We start from the raw sequence: 14,368 nt of genomic DNA on the forward strand, positions 1-14,368 counted from the left end.
CCCCAGACTTCATGGTTGGGATGGTGTTCTGAGGCTTGCAAGCTTTCCCCTTTCTCCTCCAAACATAATGATGATCATTATGGCCAAACAGTTAAATTTTTGTTTCATCAGACCACAGGACATGTCTCCAAAAATTAAGATCTTTGTCCCCATGTGCAGCTGCAAGCTGTAGTCTGGCTTTTTTATGGTGGTTTTGGAGCAGTGGTTTTCTCCTTGCCGAGTGGCCTTTCAGGTCATGGCAGTACAGAACTTGTTTTACTGTAGATAATGATACTCTCTTACCAGTTTCAACCAGCATCTTTACAAGGTCTTTCATTGTTGTTCTGGGGTTCATTTGCGCATTTCGCACCAAAGCACATTCATCTCTGGGACACAGAAGCCATCTCCTTCCTGAGCGGTATAATGGCTGTGTGCTCCCATGGTGTTTTATACTTGCGTATTATTGTTTGAACAGATGGACTTGACGTGGGACCTTCAGGCATCTGGAAATTGTACCCAAGAATGAACCAGACTTGTGAAGATCCACAGTTCTTTTCCTGATGTCTTGGTTGATTTTTCTTTTGATTTTCCCATGATGTCATGCAAAGAGGCCCTTGTGTTTGAAGGTGTGCCTTAAAATGCATCCACAGGTGTGCCTCTAATTAAAAAGTTCATAGGCAATGGTCAGAGGTGAAATGTAGAATTTCAACTATGTCTAGAAGAATGACCCAAAAAGCAAATTCAACCTCCCTAGTGTCTAATTTGCACCCTAAAATTGAATAAAACGGTTAAAATATACTGTTTTGCCCAATTTCCAAAGGTTTGTTTACATCTCACTTATGTACACTTTCACTGCCAGGGGACAGCCGTCATGACGTCATTCAAGGCAAACAGACTGGGAGCAGTTCTGTGTTTTACTTGCGAACCGAGCACACGTGTATGGACTTTGGTTGTGAGAGGCTGTGTAAAATGTCTGAAAGCGATAGCAATTTTGAAATAGGAACTCTCCAAATTGAACATCGAGAGATGAAACCATATATGTATAAGCCTATGGCCATTATGAAGCAATCGGTGAATGTGGCTCACTGGTTTGACCATGCAGCCTCGGAATTGGACAGCAACTCTGATCGTGGTGACCCCGGACCTCGACAAGACTTGCACCCAAACGATTTATCCTGGTAGTTAGGATAAATTCCTACTTTCATCGTAATACTAAATAAGAGCCCTTTTGAAGAATAATTAAACCACCCTCCCTAGTGGATATAGGTAACGATTACTTGCCAGTGCACTGGTAGGCCACATTAGCCTGCCATCCATGGCACTATTTGTAGCCTACTCTAAGTGAGGAAATATCCCTTTGTCTCATTTCCACAATAATTGTACAGGATCCCTCAGGATTCTTGACTTGTCAATTGCAAGCGAAAGTAAAAATGTTTACCTTCAATCTTCTCCTTTTTGCTTGAGCGTTGCTGGTCCGTTTCTTCTTTGACTGCTTGATTTTGTTTCACGCGCACAATCCACTCTCTCCTCCTCGTCTCCTCTTCTGGAAAAAGCCAACCCTCTCGCTCCGCCTCTTCTCCTCTTTTGGAAAAAGCCAACCCTCTCGCTCCGCCTCTTCTCCTCTTTTGGAAAAAGCCAACCCTCTCGCTCCACCTCTTCTCCTCTTTTGGAAAAAGCCAACCCACTCACTCCGCCTCTTTTCCTATTTTGGAAAAAGCCAATCCTCTCGCTCCGCCTCTTCTCCTCTTCCAGAAAAAGCCAATCCACTCTCTCCGCCTCTTCTTCTCTCTCGGAAAAAGGTAAAAACGTCTTCCTGAACCGGTCCCGTTGTTACAGTTCACTGCACAACAATAAGGCATGTTTTTTCTTTGGAAATTCCCGAACGCACATCTGCACTCAAGCCGAACAGCAATGCAAGTAAACAGAAGTGGACTCAACTCAAGCAGTTTGTTTGTCTTGAATGGCGTCACGCGCTGAGTGGTCACGAAAATCACCGAACAGAAATTCATCACGATCCGCGCTAACTTATTTTAATTATTACTTATTAACAATACTCCTTGGGACCAGAAGAAAATTAGAGGGTTTTTTTAATATATAAAGTTTCAAATGTGTATAAATTGAAAACCGTTGCCTATGACCTTTAACTCAAATGATGTCAATTAGCCTATCAGAAGCTTCTAATGCCAAAACATCATCATATGGAATGCTCCAAGCTGTTTAAAGTCAGTCAATTTAGTGTATGTAAACTTCTAACTTTGATTAAAATAATTAAAAATTCTCTGAAAAATTCTCGTCTCGTCTTCTTCCGCTTTATCCGGGACCGGGTCGCGGAGGCAGCAGTCTAAGCATGGAAGCCCAAACTTCCCTCTCCCCAGACACCTCGGTCAGCTCCTCAGGAAGAACACCGAGGCGTTCCCAGGCCAGCCGAGAGACATAGTCCCTCCAGCGTGTCCTGGGTCTTCCCCGGGGCCTCCTCCCGGGGGGACATGCCTGGAACACCTCCCCAGGGAGGCGTCCAGGAGGCATCCGAAAAAGATGCCCGAGCCACCTCAGCTGATTCCTCTCGATGTGGAGGAGCAGCGGCTCTACTCCGAGCTCCTCCTGAGTGACTGTGCTTCTCACCCTATCTCTAAGGGAGCGCCCAGCCACCCTGCGAAGGAAACTCATTTCGGCCGCTTGTATCCGCGATCTTATTCTTTCGGTCACTACCCAAAGCTCATGGCCATAGGTGAGAGTCGGAACATAGATCGACCGGTAAATTGAGAGCTTCGCCTTTTGGCTCAGCTCCTTCACCACGACGGACCGGTAAAGCGACCGCATCACTGCGGAGGCTGCACCGATCCGCCTGTCGATCTCATGCTCCATCCTTCCCTCACTCGTGAACAAGATCCCGAAAATACTTAAACTCTTCCACTTGAGGCAGGACTTCTCCACCAACCTGGAGAGGGCAAGCCACCCTTTCCCGGTCGAGAACCATGGCCTTGGACTTGGAGGTGCTGATTCTCATCCCAGCCGCTTCACACTCGACTGCAAACTGCCCCAGTGCATGCTGGAGGTTCTGGTTTGAAGAAGCCAACAGGACAACATCATCCGCAAAAAGCAGAGATGAAATCCTGTGGTTCCCAAACAGGATTCCTTCCAGCCCCTGGCTGCGCCTAGAAATTCTGTCCATAAAAATTATGAACAGAACCGGTGACAAAGGGCAGCCCTGCCGGAGTCCAACATGCACTGGGAACAGGTCTGACTTACTGCCGGCAATGCGAACCAGACTACTGCTCCGTTCGTACAGGGACCGGACAGCCCTTAGCAAAGAGCCCCGAACCCCATACTCCCGAAGCACCCCCCACAGAATACCATGGGGGACGTGGTCGAATGCCTTCTCCAAATCCACAAAGCACATGTGGACTGGTTGGGCAAACTCCCATGAACCCTCGAGCACCCTATGAAGGGTATAGAGCTGGTCCAGTGTTCCGCAATCAGGACGAAAACCGCATTGTTCCTCCTGGATCCGAGGTTCGACTATTATAGGGGAATCACACTTCTCAGCCTCCCGGGGAAAGTTTACTCTAGGGTACTGGAGAGGAGAATTCGACCAAATTCTCCTCTCCAGTACCCTAGAGTAAACTTTCCCTGGGAGGCTGAGAAGTGTGATTCCCCTATAATTGGAGCACACTCTCCGGTCCCCTTTCTTGAAAAGAGGGACCACCACCCCAGTCTGCCACTCCAGAGGCACTGTCCCCGACCACCACGCGATGTTGCAGAGGCGTGTCAACCAAGACAGCCCCACAACATCCAGAGACTTGAGATACTCAGGGCGGATCTCATCCACCCCCAGTGCCCTGCCACCGAGGAGCTTACAAACCACCTCAGTGACTTCGGCTTGGGTAATGGATGAGTCCACCTCTGAGTCATCAGCCTCAGTCTCCTCAGTGGAAGACATGATGGTGGGATTGAGGGGATCCTCAAAGTATTCCTTCCACCACCCAACAATGTCCCCAGTTGAGGTCAACAGCTCCCCACCCGCACTGTAAACAGTGTTGGCAGAGTACTGCTTCCCCCTCCTGAGGCGCCGGACGGTTTGCCAGAATTTCTTCGAGGCCGACCGATGGTCCTTCTCCATGGCCTCCCCGAACTCCTCCCAGTTCCGAGTTTTTGCCTCCGCAACTGCCCGAGCTGCAGCACGCCTGGCCTGCCGATACCCGTCAGCTGCCTCAGGGGTCCCGGAGGTCAACATGGCCCGATAGGACTCCTTCTTCAGCTTGACGGCATCCCTTACTTCCGGTGTCCACCACCGGGTTCGGGGATTGACGCCACGACAGGCACCGGAGACCTTGCGGCCACAGCTCCGAACAGCTGCATCCACAATGGAGGTAGAGAACATGGTCCACTCAGACTCAATGTCCCCCGCCTCCCTCGGAAGCCGGGAAAAGCTCTCCCGGAGGTGGGAGTTAAAGACCTCCCCAACAGAGTGCTCGGCCAGACGTTCCCAGCAGACCCTTACCATACGTTTGGGCCTGCCAGGTCTGTCCAGCTTCCTCCTCCGCCAGCGGATCCAACTCACCACCAGGTGGTGATCAGTTGACAGCTCAGCCCCTCTCTTCACCCAAGTGTCCAAGACATAGGGCCGGAGATCAAATGAAACGACAACAAAGTCTATCATCGACCTCCGACCTAAGGTGTCCTGGTACCACATGCACTTATGGACACCCCTATGCTCGAACATGGTGTTCGTTATGGACAAACCGTGACTAGCACAGAAGTCCAATAACAAAACACCACTCGGGTTCAGATCGGGGAGGCCGTTCCTCCCAACCACGCCCCTCCAGGTGTCACTGTTGTCGCCCACGTGAGCATTGAAGTCCCCCAGTAACACAATGGAGTCCCAAGTCTGAGCACCTCTGAAAAATTCTCTCTGATTATTCTGACATTTCACAAATAAAAAAAAAATTGGGAATCCTAACTGACCTAAAACAGGAAAAGTTTCCTTAATTTTACTGTCAGACATGGAGAAAAAAAGTTTGTCTTTTTCTAAACCGTATGTAAACTTCTGGTTGCAACTGTAGGTTGAAAAGGTGTTATACTAAGTGACTCTGTTCAAATCGGGTGACTCCAGCAACTTTACCAAATATTCCTATGTCCGATAGGAATAGTTTTGCCTTGTTTATCTAAAGTTCTTGAAAAACTAGTTTATTCAAGAATTAAAAAAAAACATTTAAAGGAGGGCAAAATACTGTGCGGTTTTTACAAAAAAAAGTCAACAGAAATGGCACTTTTGCAACTTGTTCTTAAAGGAGATGCGCAGAGCCTTTATATTTAAATATATTTCTGAGTGGATAGTATCTCCATCCTTGACTCTTGTATGCTGCATAAATGGGAATTAAAAAAATATTTTTGAGAGTTAAAATCGACCGCAAAGTTGGCATTTGAGCTGAGCCAGCCAGCCCTGAGCGTGTGACATCACAGCGGTAACCGATTTTAAAGCAGAGGCCTTTGACAGCTATAGACCAAAGTCATATAAATAAAAATTTACGGTGAAAGTAAGAAATATCGTTACCAACTTGCTCAACTAAGACTGATTTGACTTCATTGATTGTGGGTTGGCTCATTAAAACAGGATAGGTATTATAACTTGTGCAACATACATGTACATGCATGCATTTTCACTGATAAAACATAAAAGGCTAATTAAATAATCAGATGAACTGAGACAATCACATTCTGAAGCAAATTAAATAATCTTATACCAGTAACTTAAACACACAATACAAGTTACATATATTAATCTAAATGCAGGTAAACAATGTGTTCTTTGTTTTTTTTTATCCACATGAAAGTTGGAGCTTACCCGTTTGTGTTCTCGCTTCTTGAAGGACGATCTTGTAGCTGATTGTTTTTGAAACAATCTGACTTTCAGTTGTTCATTCAGTTCTCCGTTCATTCACTTCTTCCATGTAAGGGAGAGATGGCAGCAATATCCAGTTTAGAAATAAGACGGCTGCTCCACTCATTCACTTTTCTTCATATTGTGTATTCCACCATTACTGCTCGGCTTGGACAATTACTAAAACCTAGGATGGAACAGGATGTCACCGGGTTTAGCAACAACTGCGGGGAGGTCACTGCCCAAGTGATATGGCCCGTCCCATTCCATCCCGGGGCTTAGTACAGTAACAACCCTCGGCTCACTCCTGGAGGACTAGTGCAACTGGACTCATTTTCCTTTTTTAAAAAAAAAACTTTCCTTTTCTTGTAGTTTTATTTTTCTTTGTGTTGGTACTGCACCCTCTTTCAATACGGGCTTATAGCCAATGCTCCTCAACAGATCAGAGGTTTTGTACGAGTCTTCAGTAAAATGTGCAGAGCAGAGGAGAGACCACTTTGTAGCCACCCAATGTGCCCATGAACTTCTCGCAAAACGCGTCCAAATCTTTGTAGTTTGAACATTCTTGGATTATGAATTCAACATAAATCCAGCTTCTGTCATGTTGCTGTACCGGCCAGCAACACATCTACATGGCATGGTGATAAATTAGCTCAAAATGAAGGATCGGAGTTGCAGTTAGCTCTGTGTTTTAGTATAGCGGAAATGGCAATGAGACCGATAGACTTCCTGTTGTGACGTTACGGACATCAAGGTCATTCACTCGGACCGCTACCTATATAAATCACTTTAATCGTAAAATTTACTATATTAGATTTATTGTTAATGCTGAAAACTATTCCTGTGCCATTCTTGAGGTCTCAAGGCATTTATAAACAAAAGTGAGGCCATGGCTCTGCATATATGCTTTAACATCTCTCCAGATTTAGATAACAAAATTTTCTCTTGCCATGTTTTTCGATTTGTCAAAAGCCTTTGACACTATGGATCATAACATCCTTATTAAAAATGACAAAAATGTTTATGACGGTTGGAAAATTTTTTAAAGGACAGAGAACAGTATGTATCTATAAATTGGTATAACTCAAGTAAAGCCAAGCTATTGTGCGGGGTACCTCAATGTTCCATCCTTGGACCTCTTCTATTTTTGACTTATATTACTGATGTACATAAGGTCTGTAATAACATATTGCCTATCTTATTTGTTGATGACACCGTCTTGTTGCGGCGGCACGGTGGTGTAGTGGTTACCACTGTCGCCTCACAGCAAGAAGGTCCGGGTTCGAGCCCCGTGGCCGGCGAGGGCCTTTCTGTGTGGAGTTTGCATGTTCTCCCCGTGTCCGCGTGGGTTTCCTCCGGGTGCTCCGGTTTCCCCCACAGTCCAAAGGTTAGGTTAACTGGTGACTCTAAATTGACCATAGGTGTGAATGTGAGTGTGAATGGTTGTCTGTGTCTATGTGTCAGCCCTGTGATGACCTGGCGACTTGTCCAGGGTGTACCCCGCCTTTCGCCCGTAGTCAGCTGGGATAGGCTCCAGCTTGCCGTCTTGTTGCCTCACATGAAAATCTTTACACACTGATTTGAGAAGCAGATGAAGCACTATCATCCATTTCTGAGTGGTTTCAGATGAACAAACTCTCTATATCAATAAATCTAACTTATATTGTAATAAAAAAAAATACAAAAAACAAGCCAAAATATTCATAGATAATACTGAAATAACTCAAGTTCATTACATTAAATTTCTAGGTGTTATATTGGATTAACTTGGAAGCACCATATTGAATTTGTCTGTAAAAAGACTATGAAGATACTGTAATTGGTATTTTGAGTAGAATTCCTACATTACAATCAATATCCACATTATCATTGTTCAAAAAACATTTGAAAAGGTCTTTAACAAAGATTTTTAAAAACCTCTTGGATCTTATTTGAATTAAATGTGTTGTCAATATATTGTTATTTAATTTGTTCATTTTTGAAATGTAATTTTCATTGCTGCCTAGTGTAACCATTATTATTTAGAGGGGTGAAATTTTCATAAGCCTTTTTTGGCTTTTAACCTCCCCTGCACAATGTTCTATCTCTTATCAACCTGTATTGATTTTTAGCTAATCTGGCCACAGACCAGGCCAGATGAGTTCATGCAAATGTTTTTTGTGAATCGTTCATCCACAATTTACAAAAATCGCTACTCCTCCTACAGGATTGATCAGATTTCGATCAAACTCCCATGCAATGTTCCCCAGGTGGGCATGCATAAAAGTTGTCAAGATGGTGGCACCACCTGTCATATTTACGATTTTATGGGTGTCTGAAATTTTTTGGGTGACTTGTCACATTAAATGCTACTCTTCGTAAACTGCTGGGACGTTTTCACTGAAATTCACTCAGAAGACTCTAAAGACATCTTCCAACAAGACTTATTCACCAGGTAGTGCCACCTACCATGGATGAGGCAATTTCATGAAAATCACTACTGCTCCTACAGGAGTGATCAGATTTTGATCAAACTTGTATATGGAATATTCTCCAGGTTGGTATGTATAAATGTTGTTAAGACAGTGGTGCCATCTGTCATATTATTTAACATTTTATGGGCATTTGAAAACTTTGAGTGACTCATCACACCAAACACTACTGTTCGTAAACTGCTAGGATGTTTTCACTGAAACTCACCCAGAAGACACTAAAGACATTTTCCAACAAGAATTGTTCATCAGGTGGTGCCACCTGCCATGGATGCGGCTATACAGGGGTTAGATGCAATTTCACAAAAATCGCTACTCCTCCCCCAGGACTGATCAGATTTCAAACTCGCACACAACAGTGTCCAGTATGAGCTACAGCCTCATTGAGGCGATTTTTCTTTTATATAAAGTATGTGCAAATAAACTAAAGAATTGAGGCCATTCATAACCAGCCCCCAGTTGACCCACACCAACAGGATGACTCAATGACACCTTAGATGAGCTTTTCATCCATGAGAGGATAAATACCTGATGCTCCCTACCAGTCAGACAGAACTGAAGAAGCCTTTCGGATGAGAGGTGAAATGTCAAGAATCTTCAAGCAAGTCCAGTTGCTCTCTTTTACCACCCACAGTTTACCATGACCTGGATGACTGAGAATCTTCATAGACACTAAAGAATTTGCAAATTATTGCATTCTGTTTTTGTTTGGACATAAAACAGTGTCCCAGCTTTTTTGGACTCAGAGTTTGCCCTATTTCTGGCTGATGTCTCATCACATCACTCCTGTGGAGGATGGCCCCATATGGACAGTTGAAAGATACACTTAGGAGGTCGCTCTGGGCACTTACAGTTTTGCTACAATGGTTTTGGATTGCAATTATCATGGTGAATTTGGGACTATGGTTGTCATGAATGGTTTTGCGCTCAGGTCTCCATCAATGGACAGATGGTGGCTTTAACAAAATAGACTTCATGCCGGGACTATAGTGAATTTTCTGCTTACACAGTTGTACTTTGGGACTATATAGGACACAGTTATAGAAGCAATAATTGTTATTTATAATCACACTATCTGCTATCACCCAAATGAGGGTGGGTTCCCTTTTGAGTCTGGTTCCTCTCAAGGTTTCTTCCTCATGCCGTCTGAGGGAAATTTTCCTTGCCACCATTGCCTCAGCTTGCTCATTAGGGAAAAAACATATATTCAGGATAAAATTAGTTCACATGTTTAAAGTCTTTATTTTTCTGTTAAACTGCTGACAATGTCTGTTAAAAGCACTATACAAATAAACTGACTTGACTACATTGTAGTATCAAACATTTTGATGGTAATGTATATTTTGCACATTTTTTTTACAATAGGTTTTTGTAAATATACACACATTCTGAATTTGATGCCTGCAACACATTCCAAAAAAGTTGCGACAGGAGCATGTTTACCACTGTGTTACATCACCTTTTCTTTTAACAACTCTCAGTAATTGTTTGGAAACTGAAGATACGAATTGTTGAAGCTTTGAAAGAGTCAATTAACTTCAATTAAATTTTATTTGTATAGCATTTTTAACAATGGGCATTGTCACAAAGCAGGTTTACATAACTATATCAATTGTGGAGTTTAATTTCACATGTATGAATTTAGGTGGCATGATGCTGTAGTGGTTAGTATTGTTGCCTCACAGCAAGAAGATTCTGGGTTCAAGCCCAGTGGCTGACAGGGACCTTTCTGTGTGGAGTTTGCATGCCTGCCCCCCCGTGTCTGCACAGTCCAAAGACATGCAGATTAGGTTACTTGGTGGCTCTAAATTAACTGTAAGTGTGAATGTGAATTGTTGTGTCTCTCTATATGTCAGCCCTGTGATGATCTGGTGACTTGCCCAGGGCGTACCCTGCCTCTCGCCCATAGTCAGCTGGGATAGGCTCCAGCTTGCCCACGATCTTGCACAGCGGTTACAGATGATGGGTGGGTGGATGAATTTATAAATTTATCCCTAATGAGTAAGCCAGAGATGATGGTGACAAGGAAAATCTCCCTGAGCTGATACGAGGCTCAACCTTGAGAGGAACAAGACTTACATCCTCATTTGAGTGATAGCGGATAGTGCGATTATAAATTGTGTTAGATTAAAAAAAAAATTTAACTTGTAAATAAGTGACTACCTACAAACATTTTTAATTAAGAAACAATGTCATTGGTGTTTTTAAAAATATTTCATGATCCTGTATGAAAAACACACAATTCCTCAAAATTCCATGGTACACTTCAATTTGCCTCATGGCGCACAAAATAATCTCTAGATTTTACAGATAATGGTACAAAAACACAAAACATCTAGTGAGCTGCACGTTGATGGACTAAACTTTAACAAAAGAGGTCAGAGGAGAAGCACCATGCTAGTAACTCAAATTACCACCTGTTAATACCAGTGGTGGGTAGAAGAGCATGTCTGAATCAATGAAATTTTAATTAAAATACTGTGCTGCCAATCAAGAAAAAAAATCCCGATAGCATCTTTTTATAATGAGAACATGTCATTTTAATGAGAAGCCCTTTTAATAATGATAACCTCCATGCAGAAAGATCTCATTATAATGAAAAAGACCCCCTCATAATGAGAAACATGTTATAAGAAAAAAGATAAATGTAGGTCTAGGTAACAGAATTGGTCAATTTTTTTTAATGCTTGGTTCAAACAATATTGAGATTTTAGTGTCACTGAGCAATGTAGGCAGCATTGTCATGAAAACATACCCATGATGAAGGACTCACAAATACTAGTATTTATAGATACTGCTTTATACCTACTAATCAACTTGTATGACATGGGAAGCTTAAATTACAGCATATTAAATATCTACAGGCTGGGTACACTATATGCTGTTACACCAAAAACTGTCAGGCTTTTATTAAAAATGATTGATACCACTGGAGTCTGACAGGCAGAAATCGCCTTCAACAGCTGGAAGCAGGGGTGTGATCACAGGCTACTGTGAATGGATGGTGGAGTTGCAAAGTGCTAATGAATGAATGTTGGGTGATTTATACACTGTATATTTCGCAGGGAGCTGCAACTGGAGTGCCAGTGAGAAAGACAGCATCTTGCTGAGCCTGTGTGTTGAAGCTGCTTGAATCTTTTGCTCAAGTTTACTTTTGTCATTTCTAGAGGACACTCCAGTGTCCTCCAGAAGCAGCTCTTAGAATGTGGAACAGGATAATCCTGCAACAATTGTTTATTGTATCTCTGCAAGAGATGAAATCAAGACTACCAAGACTACCATGAACCTTCATATAACTTTCTTCCAAGCTTTTATGTCAAGTCAATTTTATTTGTATAGGGCTTTTAACAATAGACATTGTCGCAAAGTAGCTTTACTGGCGGCACGGTGATGTAGAAGTTAGCACTGTTGCCTCACAGCAAGAAGGTTCTAGGTTCAAGCTCAGTGGCTGACAGGGGCCTTTCTGTGTGGAGTTTGCATGTTCTCCCTGTGTCTGTGTGAGTTTTCTCTTGGTGCTCCGGTTTCTCCCAGAGTTCAAAGACATGCGGTTAGGTTAACATGGGGTAACCTTAGGCTGAGGTACCTAACCCCCAACTGCTCCCCGGGTGCTGTTAGCATGGCTGCCCACTGCTCTGGGTATGTGTGTGCTCATTGCTAACGTGTGTGCACATGCATGTGTGTTCACTGCTTCAGATGGGTTAAATGCAGAGAGGAATTTCACAAGTGTATGTGTGATGAATAAAGTTGTTGTTGTTGTTCATCTATATAAATTCTGGATATAAATTTTAAACATATGAATTTATAAACTTATCCCTATCGAGCAAGCCTGAGGTGATGGTGGCAAGGAAAAACTCCCTGAGACAACATGAGGAAGAAACCTTGAGGGGAACCAGACTCAAAAGGGAACCCATCCTCATTTGGGTGACAACATGATCATAAATAACTTGCTTCTATGACTGTATCCTTTATGGTCAAAAAGTGCAATTGTCTAACCAGTAAATTCATCATAGTCTATTTTGGTGAAATTGTCAACTGTTTATTGATGGAGAATTGAGTGCAAAACTTAAGTTTGTAATTTATCCCTTTTGTGCAGCTATGCTACTGAATCTGGCTAAAAAACTAAGGTACAGTCAGTTATCAGCATACAATTAAAATGCATGATTAAGGTAGCAAAGAGGCTGTAAGGGGATAAAAATATGCTGTAGTTCATTGTTCAATAACCTGAAGAATCTACGTTAACACAAAAGTAACTGTTAATGGTCAGTTAAATACAATTTTATTGAGGAACAAATGCGTCTAATTCCTGAGTTAGTCTGTCACACATCGAAAAACTTTTGTCAGAAATGTCCTATTTCTCTGGCAAATTTGTGTTGTATTGTATGGATGCAGACTGCAGTTACATTGCCTTGAATACAGCATTTAAATCCAACAGTGCCAAAACAAACATTCACAATCCAAGGCAAGCTAGGTCATTAACCACTTTAGCCAGTACTGATTCCTTATGAAGATGTATTTCACAGTAAAATACAACTCGTTCCTATTTTATAAAAGAAAATGTGTTTCTTAAGGCTGAATGTGGACAGAAAGGGGAGAAGTATGAAAAAAATGAAGATTGGGGTAATTTTTTAAAACAAATATCTCACTTTTTCTTTTAGCGTAATAAAGTTCACCCCTCTCATTTTTCATTAACAAAATTTTTTTTGTCACATTGTAGATCGGAGAATGGTATCAACCCATCTGCCACTGGCTTGGACACACAGTTCCCAACTGGAAGATGAGAAGTTCATGAGTGTCATGGAGGAGATAGCAAAAGGATTCCAACCTCACTGAACAAACAGAAACAGGTTATGAGAACCTGGTCTCTCAAAGAGCACACACATTTTGGCCAAATACACACAGTAGTGCCATTTAAGCAACATGCACACGCATTATGTAGATTAGATAAGAAAACAGAGACAGAACTAACGTATTTAATACATCTACAGTTTACCAGGTTAACACAGGGAGACTTTTATCATAAATGTTGGGTTTCCAGCGGGACTTATTCATTATAAATATGAAGCCATTAATTTCAGGGTGTAAAACAAATGGTAAATGTGTAGAATGTTTTCAGTAAATATATGACATACATCCATTTGCATTCATATTAAAACTTTTGTCCCAGTTGGGAGATAATTTGTTGCCTGCCTTTTATGCCAGCTCATTGGGCTAACCATGGGTTTTCAGTTATACACAGTGATTATAGCTGATCTGGTCAACCAGGTGGGAACCTGCACAGACCCAAATCACTGTATCTCATTCTTTGCCCAGTTACCCAGTGAGTTGGTCTCAGGTGCATTCTGTCTGAAAAGGTGCAGTCTCAGGCTCTGCAAAATGTTTCAACAATGAAGCTTAATATGCAAAATTAGTAATATAAATTTTACTGTTTCACTACATGTAATCAGCAAGTAACTTTGAACTAAATAGGTGTTCATTGTAACAGACCTGTAAAATGTTATATGGTCCATTTTCATCCATAATTAATAAAGGCCTACATGAATAAATCTGGTATAACAATGGGTGTGAGAGATAATGAAAAATAAACATCGGTCACACAGTTAAGTGGAATTAAATCAAATCAAATCAAGTTTATTTGTACAGCGCTTTTAACAATAAACATTGTCGCAAAGCAGCTTTACAGAATTTGAACGACTTAAAACATGAGCTAATTTTATCCCTAATCTATCCCCAATGAGCAAGCCTGTGGCGACGGTGGCAAGGAAAAACTCCCTCAGACGACATGAGGAAGAAACCTCGAGAGGAACCAGACTCAAAAGGGAACCCATCCTCATTTGGGCAACAACAGACAGCCTGACTATAATATTAACAGTTTTAACAGGTATAACCCTCAACTGTCCTCATGGGGCCGTCCTTCACAGGAGTGGGGCGATAAAACTCCGACCAGACACAGGGCACCAGGATGGATCAAGCAGGTCCGAGGGGCAGAAGAGGCCAGCATCTCAATCCCAGGATCAACATGTAACTCAGAGGGACAGAT

At 42.4% G+C, this 14,368-nt stretch overlaps 1 protein-coding gene across 1 annotated transcript in view; it reads left to right on the forward strand.

The window, feature by feature from the left end:
• The window catches only part of dhrs12la (dehydrogenase/reductase 12-like a), a 56,040-nt gene extending 42,251 nt beyond the window's left edge, over positions 1–13,789 (forward strand). Inside the window, exon 10 of the mRNA XM_060898024.1 lies at positions 13,046–13,789. Within this exon, the coding sequence (XP_060754007.1) occupies positions 13,046–13,161 (116 nt within the window). The 3' untranslated portion in view covers positions 13,162–13,789. The remainder of the gene's footprint in view (positions 1–13,045) is intronic.
• The last annotated feature ends 579 nt before the right edge of the window (positions 13,790–14,368 follow it).

The sequence above is a fragment of the Neoarius graeffei genome, chromosome 17 (genome assembly GCF_027579695.1).
Source record: "Neoarius graeffei isolate fNeoGra1 chromosome 17, fNeoGra1.pri, whole genome shotgun sequence".
Lineage (NCBI taxonomy): Eukaryota > Metazoa > Chordata > Actinopteri > Siluriformes > Ariidae > Neoarius > Neoarius graeffei.